The sequence below is a fragment of the Brettanomyces nanus genome, chromosome 4 (genome assembly GCF_011074865.1).
Source record: "Brettanomyces nanus chromosome 4, complete sequence".
NCBI classification, from domain to species: Eukaryota; Fungi; Ascomycota; class Pichiomycetes; order Pichiales; family Pichiaceae; genus Brettanomyces; species Brettanomyces nanus.
Genome location: NC_052377.1, coordinates 840,175 through 855,953, shown reverse-complemented (window position 1 = coordinate 855,953; position 15,779 = coordinate 840,175). Strand labels below are relative to the sequence as shown.

General features: G+C 40.4%; 5 protein-coding genes across 5 annotated transcripts; 4 read left to right on the top strand and 1 right to left on the bottom strand.

Moving 5' to 3' along the window:
- Positions 1 to 561: 561 nt before the first annotated feature.
- On the top strand, positions 562 to 3,564 carry FOA43_003624 (uncharacterized protein; the record flags this gene model as incomplete). The annotated part of the gene is made up of 1 exon (XM_038923875.1): positions 562 to 3,564. One exon carries the CDS (start codon positions 562 to 564, stop codon positions 3,562 to 3,564), a length of 3,003 nt encoding a protein of 1,000 aa, XP_038779803.1.
- A 1,349-nt stretch (positions 3,565 to 4,913) lies between these two features.
- On the top strand, positions 4,914 to 8,120 carry FOA43_003623 (uncharacterized protein; the record flags this gene model as incomplete). The annotated part of the gene is made up of 1 exon (XM_038923874.1): positions 4,914 to 8,120. One exon carries the CDS (start codon positions 4,914 to 4,916, stop codon positions 8,118 to 8,120), a length of 3,207 nt encoding a protein of 1,068 aa, XP_038779802.1.
- A 555-nt stretch (positions 8,121 to 8,675) lies between these two features.
- FOA43_003622 (uncharacterized protein) lies at positions 8,676 to 10,322 on the top strand (the record flags this gene model as incomplete). The annotated part of the gene is made up of 2 exons (XM_038923873.1): positions 8,676 to 8,681; positions 8,727 to 10,322. 2 exons carry the CDS (start codon positions 8,676 to 8,678, stop codon positions 10,320 to 10,322), a joined length of 1,602 nt encoding a protein of 533 aa, XP_038779801.1.
- Positions 10,323 to 10,463: 141 nt separating this feature from the next.
- On the bottom strand, positions 10,464 to 12,395 carry FOA43_003621 (uncharacterized protein; the record flags this gene model as incomplete). The annotated part of the gene is made up of 1 exon (XM_038923872.1): positions 10,464 to 12,395. One exon carries the CDS (start codon positions 12,393 to 12,395, stop codon positions 10,464 to 10,466), a length of 1,932 nt encoding a protein of 643 aa, XP_038779800.1.
- Positions 12,396 to 12,887: 492 nt separating this feature from the next.
- Positions 12,888 to 15,767, top strand: FOA43_003620 (uncharacterized protein; the record flags this gene model as incomplete). Its single annotated transcript, XM_038923871.1, has 1 exon — positions 12,888 to 15,767. The coding sequence occupies one exon, from the start codon at positions 12,888 to 12,890 to the stop codon at positions 15,765 to 15,767; it is 2,880 nt and encodes a 959-aa protein (XP_038779799.1).
- Positions 15,768 to 15,779: the final 12 nt, after the last annotated feature.

Here is a 15,779-nt window from a genome sequence, read left to right as displayed (position 1 = left end):
GGAACTTATAGAAAATCGAATAGGCTTCAGAGCCAAGCTGTATCAAAATCTACAGCTTTTACAGAATGGAGGTCTAACGATGGAGGAGATTGGAGAATGGATAAAGACAACCGAGAAATTGTGTTCGGAGGAACCTTGGATCAAGGAGTTGGAAGAACTACCTGGAGGAAAATACCATGGAAAACATCCGTTTGGAAATCCTTCCTTGACTTCATTTTTGAGTTCTGATGTCAGTTATCATTCTTCTCAAATGGAAGATGCCTATCGGGATTGGTTATGCAATATCAAAAGTATATACGCAGCTGAGGAATGATTGGTATACTCCCTTCTCTATGCGATTATGTAAGCAACCTCTAATAAGGAAAAAAAAAAAACGCTCACTAAAATTTAAAATTTTTATGTTCATTGGGATCAACTCCCCGAACATTCTCTATAATCTCTCTCTTTTGACATTGTTGGTCTCTTGCTTTATAGATTACAAAATTGATAGCTGAGTATTTATAAATACAGCAGATAAGTCAGAAGCCAATTTCTTGTTTCTTTTTTATTTTCTGAACCATTATGCCTTTGAGCCCTCAAAAGAGATCAGTGGATTTTCCCTCAACTAACGGATCACACAAAAAACAAAAGCAGGATTCGAGTACTTCCAGTGCAAACAACCAGTCTAATGGTATTTCTTCTAATGCGGATACATCCTTATTGAGAAAAATCCCCGCGGCGTCGTCTTATAACGATTCTCAATGGCAGGAAACTGTTAACAAAGTGGTCAAGGCGGTGGTGTCGATTCACTTTATGCAGGTGGAAGATTTTGATACCGAATCCGCCATGTGCAGTGAAGCTACCGGATTTGTTGTAGATGCTAGTTTAGGTCTTATTCTTACCAATAGACATGTTGTTGGTTCTGGTCCCTTCATTGGATATGCTGTATTTGATAATCATGAAGAATGTGAAGTCAAACCTATATATAGAGACCCCGTTCATGATTTTGGTTTTCTCAAGTTCAACCCAGCAGATATAAAGTACATGAAGATCATGGAGTTAAAATTGAGACCTGATTTGGCTAAGGTTGGCTGTGAAATTAGAGTTATTGGTAATGATTCCGGTGAAAAGCTGTCCATTCTTTCTGGTTTTATTTCGAGAATAGATCGAAATGCTCCTGATTACGGCCCTCAGTCTTATAATGATTTCAACACTGAATATATTCAGGCTGCTGCCTCTGCATCTGGTGGTTCTTCTGGTTCCCCAGTTGTCAATATATACGGCAATGCCGTTGCTCTACAGGCCGGTGGATCGACTGAATCCTCTACAGATTTTTTTCTTCCAGTATATAGAGTCTTGAGAGCTCTGAAGTGTCTTCAAGATAACAAACCCATCACTAGAGGTACAATTCAAGTTCAGTGGTATCTAGAACCGTTTGATAAATGCAGAAGGTTGGGATTGACACCGGATACAGAAAAAGTAATGAGACAGAATTTTGTTCATACAAATGGCTTACTTGTTTCTGCGGTTACATTACCTAAAGGTCCGGCTGACAAGTTAATTAAAGAAGGAGATTGTTTGATCTCCATCAACGATAAGCTAATCTCTTCATTTGTCACAGTTGACGAGATCCTGGATTCAAGTGTGGGACAAGATGTTAAGATTCTGATTCAAAGAGGTGGTAAAGATATAGAGGTTATTTGTAAAGTTCAGGATCTCCATAGCATTACTCCTGACAGATACTTGTCCGTCTGTGGTGCTACTTTCAACGATTTGAGTTACCAGTTGGCTCGTATATATGGTATTGCTGTTCAGGGCTTATACGTTAGCAATGCCGGTGGCTCATTTGTCTTAGGTGCTCCAGATTTGACGAACTGTTGGATCATAGATTCTATTGATAATATCGATACTCCTGATCTGGACACTTTTATTGATATCATGAAAAACATTCCGGATCGGGCATTTGTTCCTGTGAAATATCATCATTTGACTGATATTCATGTGCCCTTGTTCAAATACATTTATATAGATAGGCACTGGCACAAATCTTTTAGGATTGCCAAAAGAAACGACAAAACAGGCCTCTGGGACTTCAGTAATATCCAGAAAGAGCCCTTACCCCCACCTGTTGTCACTGCAAAGCATGCAAAGTTTATGAATTTGCCAACAGAGTTCCCAGCCTGCAAAACAATCATTAGATCCTTTGCATTAGTGGATGCCACCTATCCTCTTCCTCTGGATTCATTTCCAGGCCATGTTAGACGTGTTTATGGTGTCATCATCGATGCCGAGAATGGATACATTCTAACTTCCAGACACTGTGTGGCCCATGACCTATGTGACATTAATATTACCATCGCTGAATCTATTATTATTCCGGCAAAGGTCGTTTTTCTACATCCAACCAAAGGATATGCAGTCGTCAAATATGACCCATCATTAGTTAAAGCTCCTGTGGAGACACCAAAATTTGGAACGAAACCTTTGAACAGAGGAGAAAAGGTCATATTCATTGGCTATAACAAGAGTTTGAGAGTTGTTGTTGAAATGACAAAAGTGAGTGACGTTGGCGTCATCAATATTCCTACAAATTCCAACGCTCCCCGTTACAAAGCCACAAATGTGGAAGCCGTCTTAGTTGATTCTACTACGTGTCAGAAGTGTGGTTCTGGTGTTTTGGCTGATACAGATGGTACAATACGTGCATTCTGGCTTTCATGCGACGGAGAAGAAGATAGAATGTATACGATGGGAGTTAATGTTACCGATGTGATGTGGGAATTGGAGTTTATGAAGAGTGGGAAACTACCCGATTTAAAGATTATCGATGTGGAATTTGGATCTATTCTCATTGCTACCGCCAGAATAAATGGAGTACCAGAAGAATGGATCAAAAGGATTGAGAACAATTCCACGGACAAGCTGCAATTTCTGTATGTGCCGAGTGTGAGCACGAATCTAGACAACAAGCGTTCGTGCAACTTAAAACCTGGCGACATTATTTTGTCCGTTAATGACAAACTCATCACTAGATTCAGAGATGTGGATTCTGTTATCCGAGAGTTAGCTCCAGAGGTTGAAGACGCAAGCTTTAAAGTTGTCAGGGAAAAGAAGGTGGTGGATTTTGAGGTCAGTTTGACTAGAACTGCAAATTTCCTTACTAGACAGGTTGTGTTTTGGTCTGGATGTGCCTTACAAGAACCTCACCACGGTGTAAGACAAGCCATTAGTAAATTACCTTCGAAGGTATACTGTACCTCAATGTCCCAAGGTTCTCCTTCAAGGTTTTATACAGTTGGAATCACCAACTTTATTACTCATGTGAACGAGATTCCAACTCCAACTTTAGATGAATTTTTGAAGGTGGTGAGGAATATTAAAGACAACACCTACTGCAAGCTTAGGATTGTCTCTTTTGATAATATTCCAATGGCACAGACTCTGAAGGTCAATTATCACTACTTTCCTACTGTTGAGCTTGTCAAAGATCAGTCTGCAGATAAATGGATGTTCCACGAGATTATTAGTGAGGGTAAAGAAGAGTCGAAAAAACATAGCGACGAGAAATCCACTGAACAGTCCTAAAGCCTTTTTTATCTTTGATAAGTTTTGAAGTATATATTCACTAGAATAATATGTACATGTATGACTAGCAAACATCAATAAATTAATGAGTGCTCTATAAGAATGGCATCATTTTTTTCAATCTATGAGTCTGGTCCTTTGTAGAATATGCAATTCCAGTTCGTTTTTTCAAAACACGGCTCGTAAAACTGGCATTGCCATGCTTTCTACCTTGTTTCCCATGTTTGTAAGCATCAGCAGTCTTCCTCCATCTTTTATAGGCAGATCTGTGAGTCTTCGATTCATGCCTCACTTGGTTGAAAATAATTGTCTGATTTGCCCTAATTATTCTAGATGATGCAAACTGCAAACAAAACATTGGCTTCCAAAGATTTGTGAACATTATCCTATGTGTGTGAGTCCTTTCTATGAATGATTGATTTAACACTAGAGTGAGAGTGCTTCGAAGTATCTCTCGAAACTGGATAGAAGAAAAAAGAAAGAGAGAAAAAATGAAGAGGGAGAAAAATTGTCGCGATTCGTCTGAAGCTTGAGCATCCATACACCAAACTGATAAGAAAGTGACAAATCCTCTTCTAAACTGATCACTCTTCATCCGATGAGGACGAATAGTCAAGAGCCACGCCTCCTTCGGCGACTACTGCAGATCCTTCTTTGGATTTTTTTACTTTCACTACCCTTGAAAAATCCGGGATCTCCAAATGACCATGACTAAGTTTGGGGGCAGTCCTCGCTTTATCTTTGAGCTGTTTCTTCTTTATCCTAAACAGCTCCAGTTCATTCCTTTCCTCTCTCTTTTCCTGCTGTATTTTGGCTAGTCTTGTCGACTCAAGTTGGTTATAGTAAGCAAGATCAGCATCTTTCAATTTATAAGCTGAATTCTGCTCTTCCAATTTTTTCTTTTTCTCTTCATATCGTTCGCTTCGGCTTATCTGTAACTGTTCCTGTAAACTAAGACGTTGCCTTTCTGGCTGATTCAATTCAGTCCCCTGATCCCCATCCGATTCAGAACCGGAAGTAGACCTAGCATCGGAATCAGGCACGGCCGATTCAGTTCTTTCCCCTCCAAAAACAAACCTCGATGACATCTTATGAACGAATACCAGAAAAATGTGAGTAGAAATGTAATTGAAAGCACCGACGAAAACAGCCACGAAAGCTGGGCACTGCGAAGCTGATATAAATCGGGGGAAAAAAAAACATATAGAAAGTGAAAATTCCGCAAGTTGAATAAGATCTTATTTCTTTATTTTATGCAACTCCAGGGAAGATATCAAGTTCTTCAGGGTACAGTGTTACAGCTCAAACATTTGGTTGCTTGATATTGATTGACGCGTTCACAAATAGACATGGTGTACAGAGAGTCGAGATATTACTATTCTGATCGATACAGAGGTGATGGGAGTAGTAGATATAACGATGATGCTCATTCTGGCAGACCCAGCAGACCTCGAGGACCTAATAATTCTAACTCTATAAGTCCTACCGATGATATTTCTTTGCTACCTAATAATCAGTCTTCTGCTGTGCAGGGTTACCGCGACCTTCATAAACACGATTATTACACACCAATCAGTCAAAGATCATCTACTTATTCTTTGGATATGAGTCGAACCGGCACGGAGGAGAATTCGACTCTTAGTCATGAGGTTGATAGATATGATTATGACAACAAGTTGTCAAGAAAAGAGTCATACGAACAAGGAACACCATTGCCCAAAGATTACAACTATACTGACATCCCAGAGCAGAATCACTCGTCAATTAAGATTGCTGAAGCTGGTCGGCCATCGAGTCAATCGGTGAAGAGCTTCAAATTGGTGATAAAAAAGCAAGATGGAAGACCCGCTAACAGTAATGGTAAACTTCCTCCTTCAGTTCTTGAACCTATCAAGGCCTTTTCAAGAGACGTTCATGATCCTCGACTGAACGGAGATATAGGATATGAAAAGGGACGTTCCAAAACATTGCACAAAAAAATTGATTCATTGATCCCTGTTCATTATACCTATGACAAAAAACATTCGGTGGGGCCAAAACCGTCCGGAGAATTGGTGATATGGAACTTCCCACCAACTACTTCCATAATGATTATAAAGAATTATTTTATTCCTTTTGGAGATGTGAGAGAAGTTCATGGTGTGGACGATCCAAGAACCGCTGTGCCTTTAGGTGTCTGCTTACTTTTATTTGACGGTGATCCCACTATAGCTCATGAAGCGGCATCAAAGGCTGTTTCTTCCACCAATAATATTCTTTCCGTTGGTGGTCAGGCTATTAAATGTGGCGTGAACATTGGAAACAAACTTTACCATGAGATTTTCGACCGAGTAATGGAGGACAAGAAAGAGAAGGAGATGAAAGAAGGACGAGAAATGGAACGAAAAAGAGATTTGGAGTTGAAAAGGCAAAGAGAAAAAGCAGTTGAACGTAAAGCCCAAAACGTACTTCACAAAGATCCCGAGAGAGAATCCAAAGCGGAAATGACCTCGACTGTGAATACTATGAATGCAGGCCTTATTAATCTTTCAATACATGACAGACATATCAAACCTTTCTCATCAGCAGATCTTCCTCCAGGCTTCTTAAAGTTCATTGCTGGCAGGCCATTCATATGGATTCCAGACCAGTACGTTAACACACGTAATGTTGGATCGTCTACTATTCGAAAAATTGTTGCTGCGTACAACTGCGACAGGATATTGACGCATAGAACGGGTTTCTATGTAGTATTTGATAGGTTGGACGATGCCCAAAAATGTTTTGATACAGAGGATGGGAAAAAAGTTATGAGATATCGCATGCTTATGACGTTCTATGTTCCAGATGATATGATGTTGCACACTAGAATTGGTGACGAAATTAGTGCAGTTGGTCAATCGAAGGCCTACCTTTTGGGTGAACTAAGAAATTATTTATTGAAGGATTTGCGGGAAAAGGTCATTGGACCGAAGGTGTTGAATATTATCGGTACCGATAGGTATAGAAGCCATATCGATGCGTACAAGAAGCTAATAGCGAAGAGAAAGGAAAACGAAATTATGAAACAACAAGCAAAGTTAGAGCACGAGAAGGTAGAAGATGATATGATTAGTAAGTTGCCAATCGGATTGGCCCCTGTTAGAGTCAATCATCAATCGGCCGACATCGCTTCTTTGACATCTTTCAGAAGAAAGAGAAACGGTAATAACTCAAAGATCATTCATCGTTTACCTCGCAAAAGATACATCACGAAGAGAAATGCCATGCCTATGTCACATGTCTTAAACGAGTCAGATGGAGAGGACAATGATGAAGATGACGAAGATGACGAAGATGGAGAAGAAGATGAAGAATCGGAAGACATAGAAGCAACAATCCCAGCTGTGGAGGATAAATCCGCAAAGCGCAAACTTGAAGACGTCGTTCAAATCGGTAAGAGAAGAAAAGTGAAGGACAGTTCAATATCCTCTTCCGAGGAGGAGATGAAGGCCGTTCTTTCTTCACAGCCAACATCTCCGGAGAACGAGGTCAGTGCAGCATTGAAATCCGAGTACTTCGGCGTTGACGAGAGATATAGGCCTGTGTTGGGTAGTCCAATTCCTGTTTGTAAGGACAAATTAGATGTAACATCACCAAATTTAGATTGGATTCAGAATATAATAAGGGATGACGAGGACCTAAAGTTGTTCCGTACTTTCAGTCAGCATATCGCTTCCGCGTCAACGATAGTCAAGGATGTTAGATATTTGTGTTGGAAGAAGAAGCATGAAAAAGAGACAGAAGACAAACTATTAGGGGATAGCGAGAAAAGGCAAAACGAGGGTCTTTCTGACTTCATCAATGAAGTGGTAAATAACAATGAGTTGCGCAGTTCCACTGGCTGTTTCAGGACCACAGGCTATAGAAAAATTCCCGATAGACTCAAGACTGACTATTTACCTTATCGAAGAAGAATCAAAAAGCCTTTGAGCACAATTGAGAACGAGGATGATAATGATTCTACTGCTCAGTCGAGTAGTGTTCACAGTTCTAGAGTGAATCGTGCCATTAGCAGAAGGTTTGCAGCGGGTATTTCTGCTCAGAAGCAAATGTTAGGATCAGAGTCAGACTTATTGGAATTGAACCAGTTGCTCAAGAGGCAGAAACCAGTTCAATTTGCTCGCTCTGCCATCCATAATTGGGGATTGTACGCTCTCGAACCTATTGCCGTAAAGGAAATGATTATTGAGTACGTTGGAGAGAGAATACGTCAGAAAGTGGCTGAAGTAAGAGAGAAGCGATACCTCAAATCGGGTATTGGCTCCTCGTACCTGTTCCGGGTTGATGACAATACAGTTATTGATGCATCTAAGAAAGGTGGTATTGCCAGATTTATCAATCATTGTTGTGATCCATCGTGCACCGCCAAGATCATTAAAGTGGATGGTAAAAAAAGGATTGTAATATACGCCCTAAAAGATATTGCGGCCAACGAGGAATTGACATACAACTACAAATTTGAAAAGGAAACTAACCCAGAAGAAAGAATTCCTTGCCTTTGCGGAGCTCCAAACTGCAAGGGATACTTAAACTGAAGTTACTTATATATCTATGTGCATGAATCTACAAATGTAATATCAGAGAAATGTAACACTCACAATATTGTTTCCCTTTTCAAAGATGTCTTAAGTCGTCTTCTTTGAGAGATTATTGAACGTCACTCAGGGTTATACGACTAGACTTCCTGAACCAAGTACGTTTCTTCATACAGCCAACCTTTGCTATAATACTGTCAACCGTCGCGTCGATTACTCGATCATAGAAACCTCGAAAATTTTTCCTTCATCCATTTGACTTTCATCAAACGACTTGGAAGTTATTCTCATCTCTTTTATTACCATTCATTCATCGCAGCAAAGGTTCGACAGCAAAGTTTAAATCAAGAAAGGATTATTTGTATAGCTAGAAAAAGAAAAGATGTCTGAACCAATGGATGCAGACAATTACTCAAGAGTAAGTATCTAAAAATCGGGAGTCTACAAAAGAACATCTGAAGATAGATAGCATATAGAACGGATAGTGTGTATTGGCTGAGAAACTATTATCATTAACCGATAACCACTGTCATATGTTTTTACGTTTTTGGATTGATGTTTGTTCGTATATTTTTCTCTTCTTATACTAACATTTTATCTTCATAGGATCGTTCAAGATCTCCCAGAAGAAATGATATGCGCGACCGTTCTAGATCTCCACCAAGAAGAGATTATTTCTCCGGTTATAGAGGAAGATCCTTCAGAGGTAGACGTGGAAGTAGACGCGGTGGATCAGGATATCGTTACAGGGACGACAGGGGTGACAGGGGTGACAGGGGTGACAGAGGTGACAGAGGTGACAGAGGTGACAGAGGTGATAGAGGTGATAGAGGCGATAGAGGCGATAGAGGTGATAGAGGCGACAGAGGCTTTCGTGAGACACCCAGGGTGTATGAAAACTCTATTTTCATTGGAAACCTACCATATGAGGCAACCTGGCGTGACCTTAAAGACTGCTTCAGGGATGCTGGTGAGATTGCGCGAGCAGACGTGTTGACTTCTCATGGTTCTTCCAAGGGTTTAGGTACTGTTGAATTTGCCGATAGAGAATCTGCAGAAAAGGCTATCGATATGTTCAATGGATTTAACTTCATGGGACGTGAAATATTTGTTAGAGAGGATCAACCACCGCCACCAAGAGATGATGATAGGGGCGCCCGTTTCAGAGGTCGTGATAGAGATTCTGAAAGATCTGAAAGATCTGATAGAGGTAGAGACTTTTCTCACACAAGCAGGTTACCAGTTCCACAAGTCGACGGAATCGAGGTGTTCGTCGGTAACCTACCATTCAGAACATCCAACATTGAATTTCAAAGTGTCTTTCAGGATTGTGATGACATTAAAAGTGCACAGGTGAAAGTTGATTTTAGAGGAAGATCAAGAGGTTACGGAATTCTAATCTTCGGCACAGAAGAAGCTGCAGAAAAGGCAATCCAAGAGTTTGATGGACGCGACCTTGGAGGAAGACCAATGGAAGTTAGACCAGGCAGAGCATCTGCTCCTGGTGGTGCTGATATGGGTGGGGATGCCCCATCTAAAAATACTGAATTCACTGCTGGTGTCACAGGAAACGGTGACCCAAGCGAGACTTTATTCGTTGCAAATTTACCGTGGGAGACAACTGAGGCAGATCTCTTTGATTTGTTTGGCAGTATTGCTACTGTGAGCAAAGCGGAGTTACAATATGATCATACTAATAGACCTTCGGGAAATGCCGTTGTTCAGTTTGCTGATGATGATGGTGCTGCCAATGCTCTGGGACAACTTGATGGATATGAATATGGTAATAGAGATTTACACTTGTCCTATGCCAACAGACAACAAGGCGAGGACGCCGAAATGAACGAAGCTCCAGAGATACCTGCCAACAATGGAATTCCATCCGGACCAAGTAGTCAGCAGGTGCAGGCCCCCGTTCAAGGTTCAAATCCGGTTGCTACGATCGGTGAGACTCCTACTGCCACTACCTCCGCCTTCGCACCCGTTCCAGCACCAGTGCCTGTTGCCGTTGCACCTCCAATTTCTGCCAATCCTCCTGCAGTGGCCTCGCTACCTGTTTCCGCTTCAGCACCTGCTCCTATTGACGCTTTTGTTGCAGTTCCAGCAACCTCTTCCGCTTTCACGACAATTCCTACTCCTGCGCAAGCATCATCTACGGATCTTGCTAATGCGCCTGCTGAAGAAGAGCACATCGAAGAGTAATTTATATTTTGTAATATACGGCAACAGAAATAGAGCAGGCTTTTCTGCTATTGTAACATTTCTCTTTTGCTTCCGATGAAGTATAACATACACATCATGCTCTCACATTTATATTAATTAAGAAAATAACCTATTACTTCATTAATCTTGCTTGATTGGCTTCACCTTTGCGTCCTTATTTTCCCTTGCAGTATTCGCCGGTGTTATTCCTTTTTCCAAGAACTTGTAAAATCTCTTGCCATATTCTATTGGAGGTACAGCACTGATAGTACTCCGTTTATGTTTGAAACTTCTGAAAAATGTCTCCAATCTCTTAAGTGTGGAATAGTTGGTCAAACAGTCGATTATCGCCATGTAGTATATTACAGGCAACTCATGGCCATTTTCGTCAGCGGCACGGATACCTCCATCAGCCAGAGCAAAGATATTGGATACTTCACGGTCCCGATTAGAGAAAAACTCGGGCTCTTGATCTACTGGTGTAGTCAACTCATCTTCGGTCAGATTGTGAACACCCAGTAGTAAGGAATAATCCATGATGTTAGTCCTCTGTAAAAATTCAACATCATTGTGAATTTGAGCCAATATGGACCCCTTCCTTTGAGGACCCAAATGTATCTTTTCATTGGATTTCAAAAAATTCAAGTCCTTTAAGCAGAGAGATGTCTTTCCCTCCACTTTACCGTCAACAAGATTAGTATAACGACCAGAAGTGGAGCCTTTCAAATCGAACCGCTTGTGAATTTCTCGTGTAGGTGGAAAAATATTATTCATCACAACGATGTGAAGCTTCAGCAGACCTCTCCGGGTATGCATCTTTAGCCTATGCAATCCGTAAAATTGGCACAGTAAAGTATCGGGATTCTGAACAACATAATCATGGTACTGCTTTAGTATTTTACGAAGATGACAGTGTTCAGAATGATGAATAGTTTTGATGATGAACCGATAGTCACCGGAATAATAGAAAAAAGACCCGCTCTTTCCTGGAGAACCAAGCTCTGTAAGTGCCACTTTCTCTGTTAACGCAAGAAGATAATCCGCTTGGTCAATGTGAAAGACGCTTCTAAGATCGCGAAACACTTCCGGCGCGTAGTCTTTGAATTTGAACTCATATTTTGACGAAGGAGTGGTGGAACTTCCCTCCCAATGAAACACCATTTTAGAGACCTGCTTATATTCGTAATCTGTAAGTGGCTTCGGTATTTGTGAACATCTAGAAACAGCGACACGAATACCAGTGATCATGTTATATGCCAAAGCATAATTGTGATGACCTTCAACAACACGCTGACCCGGAATAACATAGCGCTCACTAGGGTGATGCCGCTGTTCTTTGTTAGTGAATGAGCCCGTCTTAGGAAATCGATGTCTATTACTCAGAGAACTTTGAGACCTGTTGTTATGAATCCGACCATGATCTCTCAAAACCATCTCTTTAGCGCGTTCTGTCTTCTCATACGCTTCTGGTATGGTAATCGTACCTGTTTCATTATAGCCATGTCTTTCGACATTCGAAGTAGTAAGAGCCATTGTAGAGTTTCTTCTAGTTGTATTTGCAAGAGCATTGTATATATCATCGTGCTGACGACTTTTGGAAATTAAGTCAATAGAAAAACTTGGGCTCTTAAAAGGCCTCAAAGTTGCTGGTCGATGATACTGCTTGGGGGTAGTGTAATTTAAATCTGTGGAACTGTGACCCTTTTCAGGTAAATATGTAGCAGGAACACAATCACCCAGTGAAGACCTAGTATGCTCTATCTTATACATATGGTGGTCATTATCACCATCACTTCGGGCACTCGTTGGACTTCTCTGAACATCTGCCCTATGACTGGAGTCGGCACCAGAATCAACACTGGAGCCAGCACCGGATTCACCAGTAGATCTCGAATTCGAGCTAGCGCCTATTAGAGTGTCAGAATTTGCGTTTAGTGAAAGACTATCCAGCGCATCCGTAAATGGCTGGTCATCCCCATTTTTTTTCCGTAGGGGAACGCTCATCAAGTTTATGTCCCTAAGAGACATACTCGGTAACTCTCTATTCTTCAATTTAATGGCCTCTGCAGCCATTTCAAAAAGGGCTGATTTGCTTGTATGAGAGTAACACAAAGCAGTCAATAATCTGCGACGATGATAGCATTCGCAATGCGTGAATAAATGATCTTTGATATCTTTAGGCGCGGAAAAATTTTTGAGATTATGTATATTTAGTTTTTTATTTGGCTCCTTAATCTCACGAGAATGAGAAACATAATGCATTTTAGTATTTAGGGAGTAGATAAGGAATACAAAATACAAGGCGCCATTTATAGAGAAAAGCTGACGGAAGACGAATCCTGAAAAAAATATGTTTTACTAGCACCATCAATTTTTGAAAACTTGACAGCTTGTGAATCGAACATTACCATGCCAATGTGCTATTTCACGTCCTAGTTGAAACGAGAATGTCTTTAGCTGAACTGCGATGCGCGAAAGCCTGAGGAAGAAAAGTGAAAAAAGCTGAAATCAATTTGCGAGCCTGTTCATTCTCTTATGGGTTTGAAGACTGTGAGGGGCTAATTGATGAATAGGATCCCACTATACTTCAAAGTACCGGCGGGTGTCATTCATAGAAGAATTTATGGGGCAGCACAATTTTACCGCTCAGTCGTGGGCCGAAGAGGTATCGCAAAAGCTTCAGAGACTGATAGGATCACTCTTTCTGATATAGATTTGGTGGTTGATACAAAACCGAAACCAAAATTCAAGAAAACGGCAAAAAAGGTTAAAGACATATCTCTTAAAAATGATAATGAAAATGTAATTGCTGATGAATACACTCATACTATCCCGGATCGTGGTGCAGTGACAAGCGACAATTCGTTGACCGACTTCTACTTGGAAATGAAAGAGGTAATAGATAAATATTCTCACAGAATTGAGGGAGAATATGTTGTATTGATACAAGTTGGATCGTTTTATGAACTCTACTTTGAGCAGGCCGAACTTTACGCTAACATTCTAGGATTGACATTGACCAAAAAGCGGTTGAAACGACAGAATGTATCGTTTGCAGGATTCCCTGATTATAAGTTGGAGAAATATCTACAGATCATTTTTTCTGAAGGTCTTAGAGCAGTTATCTGCGATCAAAAGAAACTAGATTTCAGTAATGTCATTTGTCGGCCAATTGATCGCTTAGTAACACCTGGAACTGTGATTGATGATGGCCTCAGAGATTATCATAGAAATAATTATCTTTTAGCTATTTCGTTTCCAGAAGATCCCTTCAAAGGTGATATTCTCAATGGAAAGATAGGACTGGCTTGGTGTGATGTCACTTTAGGATCATTTTATGTTCTTGAAACAAATTTTGATGATTTAATGGCTGCGATTACACGTATCGACCCATCGGAGATACTGGTCAACAGTAATTTTGATATCGACCAGTTGATGAGTGGCCGTGATATACCCCAATATGCTGACTTGAGACATTATTATCTTACCAGGTTCAATGTTCCCACGAAAAGGAAGCATATTGAAGAGTTTGCTGGCCGGTTTTCCGATAATAAGAAATTAGTAACTTCAATGATGGATGAGCTCAAGTCAAAAGAGTTATCAGCCTCTAAATTATTACTACATTATTTGGATGAATGCCTCCCCAATTACAATACTAGTTTCCATCTTCCAACGAGATCTTTTCCAAATAAGATCATGCATATAGATCCGAGAGCTGCTCAGGACCTAGAATTAACTGAAACTATAAGAGACAGACTAAGGGTTGGAGCTTTAGCAAGCATAATAGATAGAACCGTGACAGCTCCAGGTGCACGAGCATTAAATAGCTGGATTCTTATGCCATCAACGGATATATCTGTGATTAAGAAGCGTCAGAAATATGTGAGTATGCTGATCAAGTACGGAGATTTCACAGAAGAACTGGTTATCATTTTGAGAAAGACTTCTGACATCAGCAGAATTATTCGCCGTGTTGATAATAATAGGGCTGAATTGAGTGAGTACATCGATCTCTCCACCACTATATTGTTGTTGGAAGAGATATACAAACGGGCTAAAGAGTTTTCCGAGCTGCTCGGCCTTCTTTTCCCTCTATATGAAGAGTTCAATAAGACTCCCGAATTTCATAAACTTGCTCTCTTGATAAAAAATACCATCGATCCTCTGGTGTGCTCGAAGATCGATACAAGATATAATAGGTTTAGATTGGATACTGATATTACTAGGAAGACCTGGAGTATTCAACCCGGAGCCTCTCAGAGATTGCATACGCTCCGTAATAAGTATGATGGATACATGAAGGATTATGATCTCATGATTCAGAAATTGAAAATTCAACTCGAAGATTTTGGTTATACAGGAAACTTGGAATTAATCAGACATTATAGAACCGGTGAATTTTTAGTCGAATTGAAATCTTCTAGCAAAGCCCTTTCATGCGTGGTAGAGAAATCGTTGTACAAGCACAAAGAGAAGACTAAATCATCCGTCAAGTTGTTTGTACCAGAATGGGAGCTATTGGGTAAGAAAATGATTAAACTAGAAGGTGACATTGTTTTGGAGGAGTCTGTTGTTATGATTGACCTTGAAAGAAAGATTTTCAGTATGGCAGAGCCGTTGAGAAATGTATCTCCGATTATCGAGTTTCTGGATACGACTCAGTCATTTGCCAATATGGCTAAGGAGAAAAATCTTGTGTGTCCAATTGTTGATAATTCGACTGAATTTGATGTTGTCGATGGGAGGCATTTGGTTGTGGAAGAGGGTCTTAGAGGTCGATCGTCAGGAGTGGAGAATTTTACTTCAAATTCTTGTCATTTGGATAGCGGTAAGGCTTGGATAATCACCGGTCCAAATATGGGTGGTAAAAGCACATTTTTACGCCAGAACGCGTTGATTGCGATTCTTGCTCAGATGGGGTCTTTTGTACCTGCTACATCTGCTCGAATCGGTATCATTGATAAAATTTTTACAAGAGTTGGGTCTTCTGATAGCATCTTCAAGAATCAATCTACATTCATGGTAGAAATGAATGAGACGGCCATCATTTTAAGAGAATCTACAGATAAATCATTGGTTATTGTTGACGAATTGGGCAGGGGTACCTCCACGCAAGAAGGAGTAGCTATTGCTTTTGCTTCGTTGCTAACAATGGTAAAAAAGAATCACTCAAAAGTACTCTTTGCTACACATTTTGGCCCTGAACTCTCCTCTATGATAGATTCATGTTCAGACCTAAACGAAGGCACAGAGTTTTATTGTACAGAGCTTAAGAGCATTGCCACTGATGATATTCCCATTGATGAAAGAATCATTTTCAATCATAAGCTCAAAAAAGGACTAAGTATGTACTCACATGCATTAGAAATTGCGCAGTTAGCAGGATTTCCTAAATCTACCCTCAGGATAGCAAAAGAAAATCTACCGGAGAATTATATTAAATAGAAAAGAATGCTA